This window comes from Lonchura striata, chromosome 6 (genome assembly GCF_046129695.1).
Source record: "Lonchura striata isolate bLonStr1 chromosome 6, bLonStr1.mat, whole genome shotgun sequence".
In the NCBI taxonomy this organism is placed as follows: Eukaryota; Metazoa; Chordata; class Aves; order Passeriformes; family Estrildidae; genus Lonchura; species Lonchura striata.
Window position 1 is genome coordinate 58874958 of NC_134608.1, and position 20578 is coordinate 58895535.

The 20578-nt window shown below is 42.1% G+C and overlaps 1 protein-coding gene across 2 annotated transcripts in view; it reads left to right on the forward strand.

Annotated features, from left to right (window-relative positions):
- The first annotated feature begins 2001 nt into the window (after window positions 1-2001).
- The window catches only part of FAR1 (fatty acyl-CoA reductase 1), a 34489-nt gene continuing 15912 nt past the window's right edge, over window positions 2002-20578 (forward strand). Inside the window, exons 1-7 of one of the 2 annotated variants that reach the window (XM_021527563.2) lie at window positions 2002-2064; window positions 12482-12676; window positions 16150-16325; window positions 17652-17831; window positions 19513-19690; window positions 20230-20274; window positions 20378-20496. In XM_021527563.2, coding sequence (XP_021383238.1) covers window positions 12488-12676; window positions 16150-16325; window positions 17652-17831; window positions 19513-19690; window positions 20230-20274; window positions 20378-20496 — 887 coding nt within the window. In that variant the 5' untranslated portion in view covers window positions 2002-2064; window positions 12482-12487. Of the gene's footprint in view, window positions 2065-8452; window positions 8560-12481; window positions 12677-16149; window positions 16326-17651; window positions 17832-19512; window positions 19691-20229; window positions 20275-20377; window positions 20497-20578 lie in introns of those variants that run through there. The other variant, XM_021527564.3, reaches the window with a different exon arrangement.

Below are 20578 nucleotides of genomic sequence, written 5' to 3' on the forward strand. Positions count from 1 at the left end.
AGGGACAGCCAGGGGACACTGTGGCGACACTGCGGGGACACTCCCGGCCCCTCACGGAGCAGCTCCTCTGCCCCTTGCAGCCGTGCTGGGGTGCAGAGTGTGTGAGTGCGTGTGTGAGTGTGAACGTGGGCGTGTGTGCATGTGAGAGTGTGCGAAACCCTCTGTGAGAGTCTGTGTGTGAGTTTGTGTGTGCGTGTTGTGTGAGTGACAGGGTGTGTGTGTGCCAGTTTGTGTATATGTGAGGGGGTGTGTGTTTCTGTGTGCCCTGTGTCTGTGTGTGTGACCCTCTGTGTGTGCACCGTGTCTGTGAGTGCACTGTGTGTGTGTGTGTCTGTGTGTGACCCTCTGTTGTGTGTCTGTGTGTGCACTGTGTGCATGTCTGTGTGCACTGTGTCTGTGTGTGTGACCCTGTTTCTGTGTGTGTGACCCTCTGTTGTGTGTCTGTGTGTGCACTGCGTGCATGTCTGTGTGCACTGTGTCTGTGTGTGTGACCCTGTTTCTGTGTGTGTGACCCTCTGTTGTGTGTCTGTGTGTGCACTGTGTGTCTGTGTGTGCACTGAGTCTGTGAATGCACTGTGTGCGTGTCTGTGTGTGTGTGAGACCCTCTGTTGTGTCTGTATGTGCACTGTGTGTAACCCTCTGTGTGTGTCTGTGTGTACATTGTGTCTGTAAGTGCACTGTGTGTGTCTGTGTGCAGTCTGTGAGTGCACTGTGTGTGTGTGTGTGACCCTCTGTGTGTGTCTGTGTGCACTCTGTGCGTATGACCCTCTGTGTGTGTCTGTATGTGCACTGTGTGTGTGTGTCTGTGTGTGAGACCCTCTGTTGTGTGTGTCTGCGTGTGTCTGTGAGTATGCATGCACTCTGTGTCTGTGTGCACTGTGTCTGTGTGTGCATTGTGTGTGACCCTCTGTGTGTGTGTGCACTGTGTGTGCAATGTGTGTGCTCTGTGTGTGTGTGTGTGCACTGTGTGTGTGCAATGTGTGTGACCCTCTGTGTGTGTCTGTGTGCACTGTGTGTGTGTGTCTGTATGTGCACTTTGTGTCTGTCTGTGTGTGACCCGTTGTGTGTGTGTCTGTGTGTGTGCAATGTGTGTGACCCTCTGTGTGTGTCTGTGTGCACTGTGTGTCTGTGTGTGCAGCATGTGTCCGTCTGTGTGTGCACTGTGTGTCTGTCTGTATGTGACCCGTTGTGTGTGTGTCTGTGTACCTGTCTGTGAGTATGACCCTCTGTGTGTGTGGCTGTGTGTCTGTCCCCCTGTCTGTGTGTCCTTCTGTGTGTGTGTGTGTGTGTGTGTGACTGTGTGTGTGGGTGTGAGGGGGGAGCTCTGTCTGTCTGTCTGTCCCTCTGTATGTGTGTGTGTCCGTCCGTCCCTCTGTCTGTCCCTCAGTGTGTGGGTGTGAGAGGGAGCTCTGTCTGTCTGTCTGTCCGTCCGTCCCTCTGTCTGTCCCTCAGTGTGTGGGTGTTTAAGGGGAGCTCTGTCTGTCCGTCCGTCCCCCTGTCTGTCCCTCTCCGTGTGGGTGTGAGGGGGAGCTCTGTCTGTCCGTCCGTCCCTCTGTCCGTCCGTCCCTCTGTCTGTCCCTCAGTGTGTGGGTGTGAGGGGGAGCTCTGTCTGTCCGTGTGTCCCTCTGTCTGTCTGTCCGTCCGTCCCTCTGTCTGTCCCTCAGTGTGTGGGTGTAAGGGGGAGCTCTGTCTGTCCGTGTGTCCCTCTGTCTGTCTGTCCGTCCGTCCCTCTGTCTGTCCCTCAGTGTGTGGCTGTGAGGGGGAGCTCTGTCTGTCCGTCCGTCCCCCTGTCTGTCCCTCTCCGTGTGGGTGTGAGGGGGGGGGGAGGGCGCGGCCCCCCGCGCGCCGCCGGCGGGGGCGGGGCCGCCGCCGGGCGCCCAGCCAATCCGCGCCGCCCTCGTCCCGCGAGCGGCGGCGCGGGCGGCCAATGGGCGGGCGGGGAGCGCGCGCGCAGCGGCCAACGGGAGCGGCCGTGCGGGGCCGCCGTGCGGGACCCTCGGGGCGGCGAGCGCCGGGCGGCACGGCCGGGCCGGGCAGCGCCGGGCCGGGCAGCGCCCGCAGCAGGTACCGCCGCCGGCACCCCGCGCCCGGTTCGCCCGGGCACCGGGACGGGGGGCCTTGCGGGAGGGGGCGGCCGCGCCTTTCCGGGGTTGGGGGGGAAGGATGGAGGGCGCGTCGTGGCGGCGGGCGGGCCGGCGGAGCGCGGCGGCCGCGGTGGATGCTCGGCGAGGCGGGGAGCGTGGGCGAGGCCGGGCGCCCCCGCCGCGGGGCCCGGGCCTGGGTACCACCATCCCCCTCGGGCTGGGCGGGCCTGCGGCGAGCGGCGGGGCCCTGCCCTGCCCGAACCGGCTGGCAGCGAAGGCCACGAGTCCCTCGTGTCTGCGGAGAGCCGGGCTGGGCCGTGCCCCAGCCCCGCGTCCGTGCGGCAGGAGACGAGAGCCCCTCCTCCGCCCGTGCCCTGCGGGAGGCTCGCGGTCCTCCGGAGCACTTCCCCCAGTGAAGTTTAAAGTGCGGCTGATTGCAGGGGTACAGTGGTTGGTAGTGAGCTTGTAATCGAAACCAGCTTGATTCCCATGAAAATAGAGACCTTTAATTTCATCTGACCTACTTCAAGGCTTTAGCAATCGAAAGTTTATTTTTTAAATATTTTGATAACTCTTTTGATAATAATTAAGAATTGGAACATGTTAGGAGTTTTGCTGTCTGTGGCATCCATCTGTACTGCAGCAGGCTAGAATTTCTTGATCCCCAATTTGTGTATCTTGTCTGTGCTTCTTAACTGAGAGACCATTATTTCAACATTTTGGAAATTATATTATAGGTATAAGGTAGATTTCTAGGATCTTCACCCTTCAGCTCCTCTACCCTGTTTTTTGCCCTCCACTCACATATAGGTGCCTTAAAATTCAGCCATTTCCCCATCACAAACCTATAGATGGATAGGAAAGGTTAATTTTATGTCTTATGTTTTTATAGGTTTTTTTTTTTACCTCTACCTGTTGCAGAGCTATAAAATAACGACAAATCAAGATCTCTAACTTTTTTACTGCAAGTACTTGGCTTTATTACTGTGCTGTAGATATAATGAAGTGAAAGCGTGTTGGGGGAGTTGTTCTAAATTAACTGTGGCTGTAGGTTTTGGACAGATAAATGTTTTTTTTTCTTACAGTTCCAGAATAACCCAGCCTGACCACATCCTTTTCATCTCTAGCAGCTGATACTCGTTGATAAAATTTAACATTGAAGCAAAACTGTAACCATCCCTACCACTTCTTAGCTCCTGAAAGGCCAAACTGAATCTCCTCTGGCTGCTACGAAGTGAAGGGTTCTCTGTCATCTTCCTGCTTCTGAGTTCTAGCTCTTGGAGGAGCTCCCAGTTCCTCACAAGGGTTGTTGTTTCTGGTGCTTGGAAGGGGATGCAGAAGAAATTAAAATGGTTATACAGCCATTTGGAAGGTTTAAGTGAGTGCCTCAGAAGGTCCTGGATGTTGTTGAAGACATAAATTGTTACAGTGACTGCAGGCTTGGCTGGCTTCTTCAGCCAGAATCTGTGTGTGTTCAGTTTTTTGTCACAAAATATTTAGTGTTTGAGGATGTTTCATGTAGTTTGCTTGTTACTTGTCTGCAGAAAGCAGAGCTGCAGAGTGGCAAGGTAAAAATTCTGGAAAGGAGCCAGTATCAGCAAAAATTGTGCTTGTCCAATTTGGTACTTGTTGTGGAGCACTTGCATTATGTAAACATTGGCTGTCTGGGCATAGTTGGTACCATCGTGTACATCCATGCATGATGTGCATGGGAAACAGGTGTTTCTCCCTGTTGCTGATTCCAAGCTTTGCAGTAATAAGTCGATACTTGCATGGTTTGGAAGCTGCAAACTGTGGTAACAAATCCTGTCTTATCAGGACAAACTAGGTATTCCCATTTTTTTTTGTCTTCTGAGTGTTTCCCACGCAGGATCTGCAGTAGGGACCATAGGGATGTCCCCTGTCACTCTGTGCCCACGGTGTGTTGACAAAGGTCCTGCTTTTAGCAGGTGTTGGTGTCTGTGTGTGCGCAGGAGCTCAGCCTTTCCATGCCATTGGTATTTGTACATTTGTGGAGCTCCTTGTGCAAGAGGTGTAGCTGCTAGATCCGGAGAGGACATCCATTAGCATAAATAGGAGTTAAGATTGGAGCTCTGGCACTGCAGACGATCCTATCGCCCTGAGAAAAGAGCTTTTCTCCTGAGGAGGAGGAGGGAGGCTGCCAGCACCCTGTCTGGGAGACAGGTAGGCAATCCCTTGGTACAACTTGCTTTGAATATCTGTTTAAGTCACTTCTAAAGATAAGAAAATTGTGGAAATGGGCTTTTATTTTTTCGGTTGTAGTTTGTTCCACGTGTATTGGAAGAAAGGAAAGGTAAACTAGTGTGTTTTTTTTTTTTTTTCTTTTAGGAGGTGATAATGTTTCAAATATGACTTGGTAGAGTGTTCAGATAAATGAGTAATTTTTAGGTTTCAAAAGAATTATTGTGGATTCTTGCAGGAGCATAATAGAAGAGAAAATACCATTTAACTGTAAGAGATTTGGGAAAGTATGGGAGGAGTCTGAAGTATTGATTCCTAGGACTTTAAATTCATCGTGTAATGTCCATTGTAAAACGTGATTCAGGCCTTCTATATAATTTAAAGCATGAGAAGAATAAGAGCCGAGCCTTTTGTTCTTGATTAAGTATTCCAGTTGTAATTGCTTTGTGAATAATAAGTTTAAATAGATAATAATTACAGGTGCAGTTTTTGGGTAGTTATCCTTGTCTTGTTTGATCAATATGAAAAAGGTGAATCTGGGTTTTAATTACCAAGATTAAGGAGTTAACCCTGAAGCTTAAAGACTGAAAGTATCTTATTACTGAAACTTGACAAACTGATGAACGCTTGAATATTGTGTGTTCCCTCACCCCCTCCCATTCCCTTGATTTTTGTCTTTTCCCTCCCAGCAAAATGACAGTATCAAGTAGCAACTGCAGCAACAATCCTGCTGCTGCTAAAGCTCTCTCTAGTGATAACCAGGGCTGAATATCAGCAGGCTGAAGTGAATGCTGAAGTGATGCCTTTGGCCTGTTTTCCTAAGGCAGTGAGTAGCTAGTGATGGAGAGTCAGCTGTGAGTGCTGCTCTGCTCATTGTCTTGTAGATGTGTCCTTCAGACAGATTCTGTTCTCCTTTCAGGGTTAACTCAAGAGTAATGACTTATGCAAAGTAAGAGCCCTGATTTATGCAACTACCCTGATAAACAGTGAGGCTTTATCTTGTAATCCTTTCATAACCAAAAGTGCAAATGAGATTTCTAATACAGACTTCCAATTAAATTAGATAAAATGATCTGGAATTCAGCTTCTGTTCAGCAAATCTTGAATCTGCCTACCTCTTGATTTCCTAGAACTTGTTTAAAATTCCCCTTGCATGTGTGTTAAACATGTTTTCATGTTAACTGGAGATGGAATACAGTAAATGTTCTTATATGGAATATCTTAATTTCTGACCTGATCTTTGCCTTCTATGCAATTTTGAAAAATGAGTTTAACTATACCAAAAGAGACTTTTTTTTTTCCTCCCTCCACTGTGCACTTGATGACTAGGCTTAAACAGCAAACAATTTAGAAAAACATCAACTTATAACTTAATTATAAAGGGATTGTAAAAACCTCCTAGTTTGTTCCAATTCATTTTTGGAGGAAGGACTGTAAAAGAAACATATTTACAGAAAAGCAAGGGACTTCCCTAGTATGTGCTTTGTGAACAGATTACTTACTAAGAAGTAATTACAAAGTCATCTGGTACAGAATCCCTCTGAGTAAAAGCACAAGTAAGTGGAAATTTGTAGTAAAATCAGAACTTTGGCTGAAGGAAGGTGTGTGAACACATGCTAAAGAAATACGTGTGTAACCACATGCATTGAATAACTCTGATGATGGAGTTCTGCTGAGATCAACTCAACAGTGGCCCTCATTAAAATCAGGTTTTGCTCCGTAAGACTAAAGGATTCAAAGAGGTTAAATACTCCATGATTGTGAGCACAGCCCTCACTTCAGAGTATCTTATTTCACAAGGGTGTCTTTGGTGAAGTAGTTGATGAGTTAGGCTGAATTCTGCTAATAAGTTATTGGGTGGACATGGGTTAGTTGGACCCAATTCACCATCTTCCCAAAGCAATTGAGTGAATACTGGACTTGGGTTTTGTCATTGTCATCTAAAAGAAAGTGACAGAACAATTTCTATGTCTGGTATCAACCTGAATTTTGATATTAATGTGATCTAGTGCTGTTAAAGAGATGATATGCAGTATTAGCTAAGTCTCACCTAAATCAATTTAATAATGCTCCTTACCTTGAATGCATGTGCTGCCAGCGGTAGTAATATATCCAGGAGGAGATCCAGAATATATCCAGGAGCTTGAGGAGCACACACTCGAGGGCAGGCTTTCAGTATCTAGCATATTTCAGTGATTAAGAATAGTGAGGAGAACTGTTTGAAAAGCAGGTCTACTTTATTTTTGTACACAGAGCTATACACTCAGCTATGTAAACTTTGACCTAACTAGATTGGTTACTTGAACTGGTATTGTGTTTCATTAGGTAAATGATTTAAAGAGGACAAATCTCTTCATTGGTAGTTGGGAAGTTTTTTTTCTAATCTTCAGTCCTGAAGATGTTAAACTAATTTGAAATGCCTTGTTATTTTTCAGAAAGTCTCTTAAATCACTGAGGGTCAGCCACAAGTTTGCCATGTTCTTTGCCATAGAGTTTTGGGTCTTCTGGTAGCATTTACCTATGCTGCAGCTGTGACTCGGGCCTGGTCCTTCAGATTGATTTAGTTTTGTTGTATTTCACGTGTAGAGAACACAGTATTACCCTGAGTCCATCCCCACTATTGTGTGGAAAGTGTTGTGAGAAACTTGAGGTCTGGCATATTACCAGGGCCAAGCCAGAGTCTGGCTAGTTGATGTTGGATTAGTGGGCCCATTTTGATGAGTCTTCAAAACTTAGTTGTTCTAATTAGCTTCCAAGCCTGCCAGTATGTTTTTCAGCTCCTGGAGGTGTGTTACATTTTCTTGGTCCCTGGCTTACATCTAGTAAAGAAAATGAACTTGCAGAGAGTAGATAAGAATGCTGGTGAAGTCTAAAACATGGATATGCCTGTTTTTGCGATCTGAGGGAAGAATCCCAAATCTTCCACATGACTGGGAAGTTTGGAGTAGATATGCTTTAAGGTTAACTTGCACCCAAAGCAGTTTACAGTCTCTACTCATCTTTTGAAGCAGTATCTTTCACAGATAAGGTTTCCCAATGGCTATAACCTTGGACCACAAAAGCAAACAGACTGTATCCTTTGGAGATATGCTGGCTAGGTGTTGGCCACATAGGGTAGGTCATTGGCCCTTGTGGTGCTTGAAAATGTGGGCATTCTGCTGATAGCATTCATTGATTTGCTTTTTTGGAAACAAGGCACAGATTAAATGAGACATGATGATATGATATAATATGACATGACCCAGACTTGTCTTTCTGGCAATAACCTTGTTTAGGTGAGTTAAATATTACTTCCTTTGTTGCTGAGTCTCTCTAATCTCTCCAGTTCCCAGAGATTTTTTTTTTTTTTTTTTTGAGCTTGTGATGGTGTCCTTGCAATGTGGCAATTTGAGCCCTGTATGAGTGACTTATGTAATGATTTTTTGTCAGGTGTGGATGCAGTGGGGAGTGTGTGTGGTGTTTCAAGACTCTTGGTGCACTCAGGTTTGATGTCTGGACAAATTTCATTGTCTGAATATACCGAAACAAAATGCTCCTACCACCTTTTTCTGCTTTTTTCTCCTGCTAGTGCTGGGCTCAAGCTGTCAGAGGGAAGGAGGAAATTAATTTGTTGGGCTGTGTTTTTGCACAACTTTGTGGCTTGCTGCTGGTGTTTGAGAGGTTGGGAAATGCACATTTTCCATTTCCTGTGATGAGCGATAATCTTGATAGGATTGAATTTGGAGGGAGTGTGCTGTTGACCTAATGTTTGTCAGTGATAACTAGAAGACAGAGCATTTAATCTCTAGCAAGGACACACATGCACACACTCTAGTTGCTGGATTTAGCATTTAAACATTCAATAGAGCTGCAGCAGGCTTTCCTGGCACTTGGAAAGCACATCTTTAAGCATCTTGATCTGTGTTTGGACAAATCTGGGAACTGATAATTTTCCTGTTAAAAACAGAATTGTCCTTGTTTTGAGAGTCAGAGCCCTCTGAAGCAGTGAGTTAAATATTGCTGCAGTAGCTCTGGAGGCAAACAGAGCTGCTGTTGTTTGCTCCATAATAGCACTTGCTCAGCCTCGGACACGAGAATTTTTTACAAGATGGGGAATGTTGGCTAGGATCCTGGAGTGTTGGCTTGGTGGTGGTTTTTCTTTTTTTTCCTGAAGTGCTTATGAACTCTTGGCTTACCAGAGGACAGCACCCTTTGCACAAGCATCTCTGCGAAGCATCACCGTGGGCTTAGCTCTGAGCCTGTGAATTCAGAAGGATCCCAGCAGCAGCTTCACGTAAGATTCCCCTAGCAAAGGCTGTTTGTACCTATGGGTAATGTGGGAATTTTGAATATTTCTGTTCTAGAGAGTTCTTTACAGAATTCTTATTAAGCCTTTCAAGTGTCAGATTTCTTTATTCTAGGCTGTTTTTGCTTTTTAGCTCAAAAAGGTGTCTGATACAGGGTTTTAGATATCCCACTTTGTGTTTGGGAGGAGTTCTCTGTGTGTGTTTGAAGAGGTAGCTGGTGACAGATGATTGGATAATGGTGACAATTATGTATTGCTGGTTAACAGCTATTGTAAACATACAAGATAAAGTGATTGCTGACACTTAACAACCTTAACATGTTCAATTTGGTTTTGCTGTGGTGTCTTGCAAGGTAGATTTTTTTTTTGCACATGCACCAGCTTGTTATGTGTTAGAGACTAAACTGAATTTCTGACAGGAACTATGTGTATTTTTTGACAGTTTTATTTACAAACAGAATTATAAAATAGTTCTTCTAACCTATAAATTCTGTGATTCTTCAGTAATTTGCTGCTGTAAACAACTTTTAAAAGTAATATATTATACCTGTGAGGGAAGACCCTTCTGAGTTTGAGATGAGGAGTTGCCAGCAGTGCTATGCTAACTGGCATGTGGAGATGCATTCTTGGAGAAGGCAGGGAAAGGTAGGTGGAGAATGGAACATTCTTTCCTTTCCCTGTGCTTGAGATAGCCTTTCTTTCTAGCAGAGCAAAGCATAGGCTGCTGGATTCAGACTTTGATCATTCACACCTAGATTCCATACATGGTTTTTACCCTTTAAATCCAATTTGGTGCTCTTAGGCAGTTCCCTCACAATCCCTGTGTTTCTTGCTGAAATGTTGATAGCAATGTGTGCTTCTGAAAAAGTCACCAATTATGTTTTCGAGCTGGAATCTTCCCAGAGTAATGGAAGTAGAAGACAATCTCAGTGTGGGAAGTTGCTGTGAATAAAGTCTACTAAAGTCTGGTTTTTGGAGAACAGGATAAAGAGAAATGGGATTGAGAGTTTCTTAAAGGAAACATTTATCAGTCCTAAAAATAAATAACTAAATAAATAAAATTAGCCTGCAAACATATAAGTGTTGCTGCCTCCTAAGTGTGAATGTGAGTATTTGTGGATGTTCTGGCTTTTTAATTGAACCCATTTAATCATTATGGTTCATCATAGCTCTGGATGTCGATGTTTTGTAGGTCTGGAATTCTGATTTCAGCCTGTTGCACAAAGGAATATGGTCAGAAATGTCTGAGGCAGGAAACTTTGATCTATTTTGTGCCAGTTTTCTTTACACCACATGAGCCTAAATATGGTCAGATTTTGCAGTCACTTAAAAAGCTGGACTACAGCAACACAGGTATTTCCACTGACAGCATAACTTTTCAGTGCTTTAGCTTTCAGAAACAGATGTTGGACCATAGCCATGTATTGGATGTTGTCCAAGGCTCCTGTGTGGTTGTATCCAAAGACTCTGCCCATGTTAGCAGGTTTGCATGCTGAGGTTGTGGCATTGTGTCAGAAGCAGGATTAAACCTTTCTTTGAGGAAGGACAGATGAATGGATAGTATTAGATACTCTTATAGAGTCTCAAAGCGTGAAAAGTAGAAATTATGGCTACTTAGGTAAATTAGTAAGAAGGGTATGTAGGAACCATGACACACCTGAATCTTGGTGACAAAATTGCAGAACTAATGATTGCAAGAGTTTTGCCTCCCTCTTTGAGGGAACTGAAATGCTGTCCTAAATATGGGAGTGATCATGCAGATCTTTAGGAGGAGGTGAATGGTGTACACAAAGACCAGGAAAACAAAAGTTACGAGGAAGACATACCTGAAGAGCATTAACTGTGACTTTGAGCCATGGTAAAAACAACAGGCCTGTATCTTAACTGAACAGGGAAAAATGACTCGCAAGCATGCTGTGTCTTGCACTCCATGCTTCATGGCAGGAGCTGTGCTTTCAAATTTGCATTAGAGTCTCTTAACTGTGTGGTGAAAGTGGAGTAATGTCAATAGCTTTTTCTCTTGACCTTCAAAGAAACAATTCCAGATGATGTACTGTGGCCAGTGGAAATAGTTGTGCTTGTTCTGCTCTAAACTTGCTGCTGTATCCTACTGTCTGTTGTTAGATGCTTCCCTTCTCAAAGAGGGGAGTCAAAATAAGGATTTGGAGTATCTGATGTAATACTTGGTACCCAGACTTGTGAAACCAGGACTTGTGCAAATAGTAACTCCTTTTTAGTGAGTAATCATTTGGAACTTGTTCAGAGACAGTTGAGATATGAGTGCATGAAAAACAGCACAATGCTTTGATATGGTGGGTATCTGACAAATAGGTGTTCCAAAAACATTTGGAATTTTTCAGGCAAAAAGGACAAATTAGCTGTTCACTCCTAACATACCTTCTGTGCATCCCCTGCTAAGTGCTTGCTTGCAGTATCTTGCTGTCTTGAAAGAACTGAGCATATTTAGAAGTTGCACCTTTATTCCTGGGTGGCAGGTGAAGAAAGGTTCCCACCCTGTTAAGGTGTTCAGTGTTGTAATCCATATTTGCCTAAATAGCATTCCATCTGTGTTTAAAGATTCTCAGTTATGTCGGGGTTTTTTTATTACTGTAGTTTTATGATTCTATCCCTGAGATGAGCTCAGTTGGTCAGAGCATGGTGCTGATAACACCAAGGCTTGTCAATCCCCTTAAGGGCCATTCACTTGAGAGCTGGATGATTCTTGTGGGTCCCTTCCAACTCAGAATGTTCTGTGACTGTGGTCCCTTTTTGGGAGTGTTTTGTTTGTAGCAGTTTGTGTGGAACTGTCGTAGAGGACTATAATTAGATATCCACTACATCAGCTCAGGATTTTTATGAGTTTAATCAAAGAGATTGGTAAAATGTGGAAGTGTGTCCATAATGCTACATTCTTATCTAGTGAAAGTCAGCTGGTTAAAGGGTCACAGTAAAGATGTTGCTATAGCTGACTTAAAAGAATGGCAGCACTGTGGTTGAGTCCTAGGGATTCTAAAGGCCAGGTTCTCACTTTATTATGAGACATACCACATTTGTCTTTAAAAAGAGTTTCAGTTTCTCTTAGCAAGAATGACATCATTTCCAAGAGGTTGATGAAGGGAGTGGAAAGAATCACGATTCTCAAGGTTAACTTTACTAACTGAAGCAAAAGCTAAAGCACTTTCTAGCTTTGTACTTAATTTGAGTAATAATCCCTTACCCTTCATTTTATTAGGAGGTGTATTTGTAATGGAGCATCTTGGTTTGTTGAGAATTCTAATGACTTTGTTTTTTTTTCCTGCCAAATGACTTAATGGATGAAGAAGTTGGAAAACTCTTTTATCTGTGGATCTAAATGGGTTTTTTGTAGTAAATGTAAAACTATTAGATCCCATTCCAAACGACTGACTCAGCCTTCTCTCTGGTTTAGTTTAATTGGTAGGGAGGCTCATCCTAACAGTGACAGGGGGCTCTGCTGGCACAGTCTAAATTCCAGGACCGGCAATTGGGATGCTTGGCTCCCTGGCTTCTGTCAGTGGGTTTGAAGAATCCACTTGTGAGTATATTTTAATGATGTAACCTGTAGTTTACATGGAGCAGTCCCTTGGAGTGGTAAAGGACCATGCACACAGAGGCAAAAACAGACTGAAGTTGGGTTATTTTCCTGTCTGAGTGGATGTCTCAGTCTTTAAAACACTGTGAAGAGGGGCAGTTTAGAAAAAGATCTGGAATGATTGTAGTGACCCACAGCAGTCTTTCAGAATGTTGTGAAAAAAGCTGGTTATGGTGAAAAAAAACCTATTAAGCATTTATTTCGGGTATAAACAGCACATATATAATTATTTAATCTTCTGCAAATCTGAACTCCTTAGTAAGTTCTTTAACATACTTTTTGTTTTTATCTTTCATAAAGGTCACAATGGTTTCCATTCCTGAATTCTACGAAGGAAAAAACATCCTCCTGACAGGAGCTACAGGATTTGTGGGAAAAGTGCTTTTGGAAAAGCTGCTTAGATCCTGTCCTAAAGTGAAAGCAGTGTATGTGCTGGTAAGGAAAAAAGCAAAGCAGACACCTGAAGCACGAATAGAAGAAATTACCAGCTCTAAGGTATGTGTCATATGCTCACAAAGTTCATTTTTGTCCTTCATTACGATGCTCTCATTTCATTTTGAGAACAGCTTCAGTTTGTCTAAAGCAAAATGCTGTTGTTAATTTTTCTTCTTTTTAATTCTAACAGAAATACAAAATCTAAGACCTGGCAGTGCTTCTATAGCTGCTTCAAGATGTTAGTCTCTAGCAAGGCCAGTAGTTGAAAATTATCCTGTATATAATTCAGAATAATATATAATTCCTGTATATAATTCAGAATCCTCCTCAGGAGGAGGATGTTCAGCTGTAATGCAGAAATGAGAAGTAAAAATCTATTTTAGAGCTTGTTAAGAGAATATAAAATCAAGTGCAAGAGGTAGTGGACTGGGACTTATAAGATGGATTGAGACTCTTAAAGATCTCAAACAAGTCACTCTTTCACCTTGTGCCTTCTGTTTTTTTCTGGAATGTGCTGTAATTAAGCAGTAAATAAGAATGTGTCATCTCAACAGAAACTTACATTTGTAAGTGGAACAGAAATGTTTGGCTAAGCAGATTGTTACAGATTTCTGTTGGTCAGCCTGTGACAGCTAGAAAGGCACTGAAGGTCTGTGCTGTGGAGTTATCCAAGTGGCTCTCTAAATGATTTTCAGTGCAAGCTGGGTCAAATACTTTGCTCCTGAAAAGACTCATTACCTTGATATTCTGGTGAGCTATGCTGGCCCTTCTAAGTGTAGAATCATCCATCTCTGTTGCCCACCTTTCTCCTTGGAGAGTATCCTGTTGATAATGGGAAGGTTGAACAGGATGAGGAGTGATTTCTAGCGTGAACTTTGTTAAAGCAGAGTTTGTTTATTTCTATCTAGGCCTTTCCCTTATGAAACACAGGTATCAGCACTATAATTTTCTATTACAATGAGATACAATGTAGTCTGTACAAAGGGTGTTCTTAGAAGGAGCTGAAGGGGAATCAATAAGGAACTATGAATGCACTTAGGGCTAGGTTGTTAAAAGTACAGCAATGGATTTCTACAACTCTGGCTAGCTGGGATTATAGCAGATGTGAGGATGGCTGTTCCCTAGTTAATTATTTTCTGTAACCAGTCAAAAAACTGTCTCGTTCCTCAAAATCATCTTCCTGTAGTCTTGTGCAATGTCATAAAACACAACAGAATGAGTTACAGTGGGGTTTTATCTTAAAATTCAGTTGCACATTCTCTCTACATAAAACCTTCAGTTGATCACTGCCCTGAAACAAGGAAAATATCTCCGTCTAGACTAAGCTCTGAGATGCAAAAGGAAAAAATTCTCAATCCACTTTTTATATACAGCATTACCCAAAGAAAGGTGGGGAGTGTTTGGGCAGAGAAGTAGCCCTGGTGTGGACTTAAACTTTGGTAAGCTGTAAGGCTCAGTATGGCTTTTAGGAAACCTGTTATAAAAGGCTTTTAAATTTGAGTCAAAGTCTGCTTGTAGTCTGTACCAGCTCCCGTTGAGATAAAAATCTGATGTGATTTGAATCTTGGTGAGCACTTATTGCTGGAGCAGGTTTACAGCAGAAGTCCTGGTAAGCAGAGTTATTGCTTGAGGCAGGAACCTGCAGGGATGGAGTTGCTCATGTATGTAGAGATGATAGAATAGGGACAGATGTTTGTTCTGTCTTCATCAAATGATTAGAAGAGATTGAAAGTTATTGTTTAAATGGCTTTAATGTCATCAAGATTCTTCTGAAAGTCTATGAAAATTTCTACAAGATCTACTGTCTTAAGCTGTCGAGTTGCAAGGCCACTGCCAGTAATTCTTCACAATTTAGGTGGACTCATTAAGTGTTCTGCAGATGTTTCAACATTGTGTTTCTTGAAATGTTTGAAATCTAAATGGGTGAATATGGTAATAAGTAAAATAAATGTGAAATAAACTGGGCTACAAATAGCAAAACAGTGTTGAGTTTCCTACTTTCTTTGGACTTCAGATATCTAATTCCTCTGCTGATTTGCCATATGTATTGCATACAGTCTAGGTATTTCTTCTCCTTAGTACTGGAGTCAGTGCTAGTGAGAGGTGTGTAGGAATAGTGCATGACTATGGATGTGAAAAGGGATATAACAGATGTAATAGATGCATGAAAAATAAGAGCTCGTCCACGGTCCTGCTTTTCTGTTACAATGTAATATCACACATTAATATGGTTAACAGGCAGTTGCTTCAGCTCCCTGGAGGAAGGTGCCATCATTCCAACTAAAAACATAGCAGGCTTATTTTTAAAAATCATACAGAGTTTCTGCCATTAGGTAAGAACTGTTTGCTGTACCCAGAAAAGTTGCAGAGGCTTTAAATGCTGTCTTGGCAGCTTTGTCTTATAAGGTGAAGCTTTATGCTTGCAAAGTCCAGTTGAGTGGAGTGGAGATGTCCTGTGTTCTCACTGTGGAGTTAGCACTGATACTTTGGGTGGCCACACAATGAGCTGCATTAACTCATGTTTGGGCTGAAAAAACATCTCTAAAAAAGGAGCTGGACTGAGCAGCTGCTCACACAGCTCTGGGGCTTCTTGCTCTTCCAGTGTCAGAGAAGCAACAGGAATGAAGAAATTAGAAGGACCAGTCTCTGTGGTAGAAATATAAACTTAGATTGCCTGAAGTGTTGTGAAACTGCACCTTTAGATGACTTAATTTATAGTTTAAAATTAATTGTCATTCTGTAAGGGAATGTCTTTTGACTATTTGTGTTTGGTATAACGTCATGCTTGTGTGAGTAAAAGAAAGTACTGCTGTGATTTTCAATTATACTGACTGGTATTGAAGCAGTTGAAAGATATTGTCCTCTGGACAGTAAAGAAGGGTCTGCTCTTCTGCAATTTTCAAGGGTGTTTTATTGCCACAGTACTGTGTGGCTCAGGAAAGCTTGCATACTAATGAGTGTAAATAAGATGAGGTAAGAATTTTGATCTGTGTGTTAAGCAACCTGGTTAGAACACAGCTATTTATGAGGAGAATTTGTGATAAAATATAATTTTGGTGAGATCTTTCTTGGGGGGAACTGTTGAACACCAATTTGATAAAACTTAATCAGATGTTCTAATGTCGTATGCCTTTTTTTGTTTAACTAGCCAGATAAACTATTTCTTTTCTTAATAATCTGGATGTTCTCCAAGACTAACATAATTTGAGGATAGTATTTTTTAAATTACTGGAAATTTGTGAATCTTAATGCAAGATTTCTAAAATTAAAATCTAGCATGACTTTTATAAGAATTTGAATAGCTGTTATCAAGCTTGGGAAGTGGGTAAACTGTTTCCTTATGTTGGAAAAAATACAGTTTACTTCATGGGAAGTCTGTAACACATTCTTATGGTATTGCTAATGCACTGTCCTAACTTGCTGATGATCTTGAGAAGGTAAAAGATATAGACAAAGAATGTGAGATTTTTCTTCACTTAAGTGAAATGTTTATCTTACCTTCACTGAGTTTATAATCCTGTTATTTTTGACAGCTCTTTGACAGATTGAGAGAAGAACAACCAGACTTCAAAGAAAAAATAATAGTAGTTGTGAGCGAACTTACACAGCCTGAACTGAATCTTAGTAAACCAATCAAGGAAGAACTTATAGAATGCATTAATATTATATTTCATTGTGCTGCTACAGTCAGATTCAATGAAACACTAAGGTGAGTCTAAAATTTTTTTGACCCTAGTCTGGTAAAGCAATGGTGCTCAAAGGGAGGGGGTGAATCAGGTGTCTGCCCAATACTGCAAATATGGGTAGAAAGACTACAAATAAGCTGTAGCTACACCTATTGTGCTCCCTAGTAATGCTAATTTTTATCCTGGTGTACAAAGGGCAGTGCAAACTAGTCCTTTGGCCTGCCTAGAAAGGGAATGTGCATTTTCAGAGGATAGAGTTTTGTGAGAAAAGTTGGGTGTGAGAGGCTCTAGTGCTTGCTCTCTTACCTGATAAGAAAAACAGGAGATGAAATATGGCTCAGCTTTTCTTCCTGTCTTTTTAAAGTCCCTTATTAATAAAGGAGGTTTGCAGTGGAAGAAGTGGGGAGAAGTAGATGCATTGGGAGAGAGATGAAAACAAGAAGTGGAAGAAGTGATGCATGCAGCTGGGATTATGATCTCCTTTGACTTGTTGAAGGAGGTAGCAAACTAATTAGTTACCATTGATGTTAATTGCTTGGGGTAATGCTCCCCTTTCCTGTCCCCCACTTCAGTAATAATGTGAGATAAAGCATTCTGGAACTTAGTAATTGTTTGGGGGATGCTGATGTTGTTGTTGTTAATGTAACACTTTTATTACAAAGAAGTGCTGCTTAGCTGTACTCTTGAAACTTGATAGTACACTCTGTACAAGGAAACTGGTGCCCACAGCAAGCCTGTAGGCTGGAGAGAAGATGTAAACTATAAAATAATCATAGGAGTTAGTCAGCAAGCTGTTACCTGCTGTGAGCTGTAGATAGACACCTACTCTGCTATAGTGTCCTTAAACATGGTAATGAGCAGCAGTGAACCTGGAGTGGAGGTGTGGTTCTTGGTGGTTTGCCTTTTTTTCCCCCTTCCTTCCATCCTTTATGGAGCCTTTTTGCTTTCCTACAAGAAGATGCCAGTCTCCAACTTACTGGCCCACTAAGCTTCCAAGTTGTTGACCTAACTCAGCTTGTACTTGGAAGTTCAGAGGTGCATCTTATGAAAGCTTGGTGTTGTGTTGCATTATTTCCTTTCTGTGTTATGGAAAGCATATAATTGGGATCTAGAAGAAATCAAAGGATGCTGGTAAGAAAGGGAGAATTATCCTGAACATTGAGAGATGTTCTAGATTAGGACTGTGGTATATTATTCTAAGCAGAAAATTAGGGCAGTCTCCATGCTGCTTTTTTTGGGTAGGGTGGAGAATTCAGGGATACTTTATATACCCAGCACTGAGGCATTTAGGAATAAATTTCTTGGTTTTGTCTTGCTTTCTACTAATGACATTTCTGTTTAATCAATAGAGATGCTGTGCAGTTGAATGTGGTTGCCACACAACAGCTCCTCTCCTTGGCACAGCGAATGAAGAATCTGGAGGTGTTCATGCACGTTTCCACCGCCTATGCATATTGCAATCGGAAACAGATTGAGGAAGTGGTGTACCCACCTCCCGTGGATCCCAAGAAACTGATAGATTCCCTTGAGTACGTGTTATGTTTTATGAATTTACTTGGGTAATCTGTATCCTTTTTCTTCCTGCTGTTGAGGTTAGGAGCTGTAAAGATGAGGCATTATCTTACGCTGTCCCATAGGTCTGACAGCACAACTGACACTCCCCTTCTCTATAAGGGACAGAGGGTTAAGGTTTATGCTTCCCTTAAGCTGAGCTGAGCTAAGTGGAGGGGTACTGAAGGACAGGGATGCTTACATCTACTCATGATGCCTCCTCTGTGCTGAGAGTGCCAGTCTTTCAGCTGTACGACTGGCTGAAGCAGGAGATGCTGCTAACTTGTGCTGCTACTAGCACTGTGAAGGAGAGGATAAAACTGAGGTGCCTTGAACAGCTGCCTCTACTACATCCACCTAAATGCCATTGCAAGATGAGACTGAGATGCTTAAATACTACTTACTGGTTCTGTTATGTATCCTGAGTGCCCAGACATTAAAAATATGTTTTCTGTAGCTTTAAGTCTTGAATTGGGCATTATGGGTTGGAAAAATGACTTACATTTTGTATTTTTTTGGTGTATATTAATTGCCCTGAGGTCTTATTTAGTAGCTGTCAAACTCTGAAACTGCTGACAATTCATCATCAATCTCTCTTCCTTCTTGCCTTCTTCTCTTCTTGGAAGAGAAATATGAAACAGAAAAAAACTAATTGAAAAGTAAAATACCTACTTAAACTTGTTATTTTAGGTGGAAGAGTGTGAACATTAAAACCAAGTGAGCTACCACCTAGAATGCGCATTGAGCCAGCCTTTTTTATAACATTGACTTCAAGTGCACTTAAAAAATGAGAGATTGCAAAACATATTTTTGAATATCTGACTTGTGGAGAGACAAATGTAACTTAAACTGTTTGGTATGGGCTGAGACAGCTGTGTGTACTTTCGAACTCCTGAGGGGAGGCTTTTGTTAAGTTACAAAAGAGTGATCTCTAGCCTTCACTACCCTTCTTCCTACCCTGTTCATATCATTAAAGGAGTCTGATAAGTGTCCGCTTTGTAACATGACATTGGTGAAAAACAATAAATTCTTTTTTTGTGACTAAGAGACCAAAGCAAATAAAATTCAAGTCCTTTTTTGCAGTGAAAATACCAAAGTAGCAACAGTTGAAGAGCCACATCTTTCTTACTAGTGTGCTATGCCTAAAGGTTATTACATTTTTAATATGAACTGAGAAGCAAGACAAAATGGCAAGATTTAACTAATTTAAAGGGAGAAACACTGTGACCTGCTTGCTTCAGGGGTGGTATGTGATTGCTCACCACCGCAAAGGTGGAGGGGATGCTAGTAATATAGCTGTGACTCCATTACAGTGGTATCACTTTGTAGATCATAATGCAGGGAACCTGTGTTCCAAAGACTAATTTGCTGTGTCTGCACTCCATCTTTGAGAACTTGGTTGGCAGAATTTGAATTATTGTAAATGGCGTGTTATCAATGAATTACCAGGGCAAAAAATAAATGCTTCGTTTGATGGACACCGAACGTGCAATCCTTTGTTTTTCTGAGGAACTTGTTTTTGTTTAGGTGTGTATCCCTTTTTCTTTAAATGAGAAAAAAATAGTCATGGTAACTTCATCATTTCACACCTCACCCTCCCCCCCACCCAGTGAAACAGCATGCAGTAATTTACACTTGCTTTTTGTTTTGTTTCTTTAGGTGGATGGATGATGATCTAGTGAATGATATTACTCCTAAACTGTTAGGCAAAAGACCTAATACTTACACATACACGAAAGCCTTAGCTGAATCCGTGGTGCAGCAGGAGGGTGCAAATTTAAACATTGCCATTGTAAGGCCGTCCATCATTGGTGCCAGCTGGAAGGAGCCTTTTCCTGTAAGTCCCTGAGCTGTCACCTGACCATCTTGCTGTAGACTGTAGTACTTGCTGTGAGCCTCTTTATCAAGTGACCTTTGTAGAAGAAAATGTCTTGCGCCATGAAGTTGTGTCTTGGTTGCTTCTGGATGACTGATAACAGTATATAGAGTCTAAATACTGTCATCAAAGCTGAGCAAGAATATATTTTGGTTGAAAAATGAAAAACACCTAAGTTCCTAGCCTAAAAATACTTGTAAACCTGAATACTTTGAGCATAAAATATTTTTGTGGATAATTGCAATTCATTCACTAAGAAATAAATAAACCTCTCTCTCTGAAGAACCATGGTGTCCTATGTGTAGATATCTTGTCTGAGTCATAGGAGCTTGTTACACCACCAAAACTTTATTTAGCAACATGGAGTTAAAAATCCTTCTCCTCTTAGGTCTCCTTTTCCTCCACCCATTACATATGTAAAAACTGCTCAGATTTTCTCTTGAAGCTGCTGACTTCAGTATGTTCTAACCAAATCCTTTCCCTCTTCCCCTTCCTAACAGGGCTGGATTGATAACTTCAATGGACCTAGTGGTATCTTCATTGCTGTAAGTAATGAATATACTTAATTTGCCCCCTCCTTTTGGGAGGCAGAAAAGCTTCATATGTTTCACTGCTGGGTCTTCTGTCTCTGTTGTTTTGTTCTTCAAGGCAGGAAAAGGAATTCTTCGAACAATGAGAGCTTCCAACGATGCGTTAGCAGATCTTGTCCCAATAGATGTTGTTGTCAATACCACACTTGCTGCAGCCTGGTATTCTGCAATTAATAGGTATAAATAGTGACAAAAGAGAGTACTGAATATTTGGAAATGATATTGTGTATTTAGTAAACCAGTCTTGTATTGAAATCCT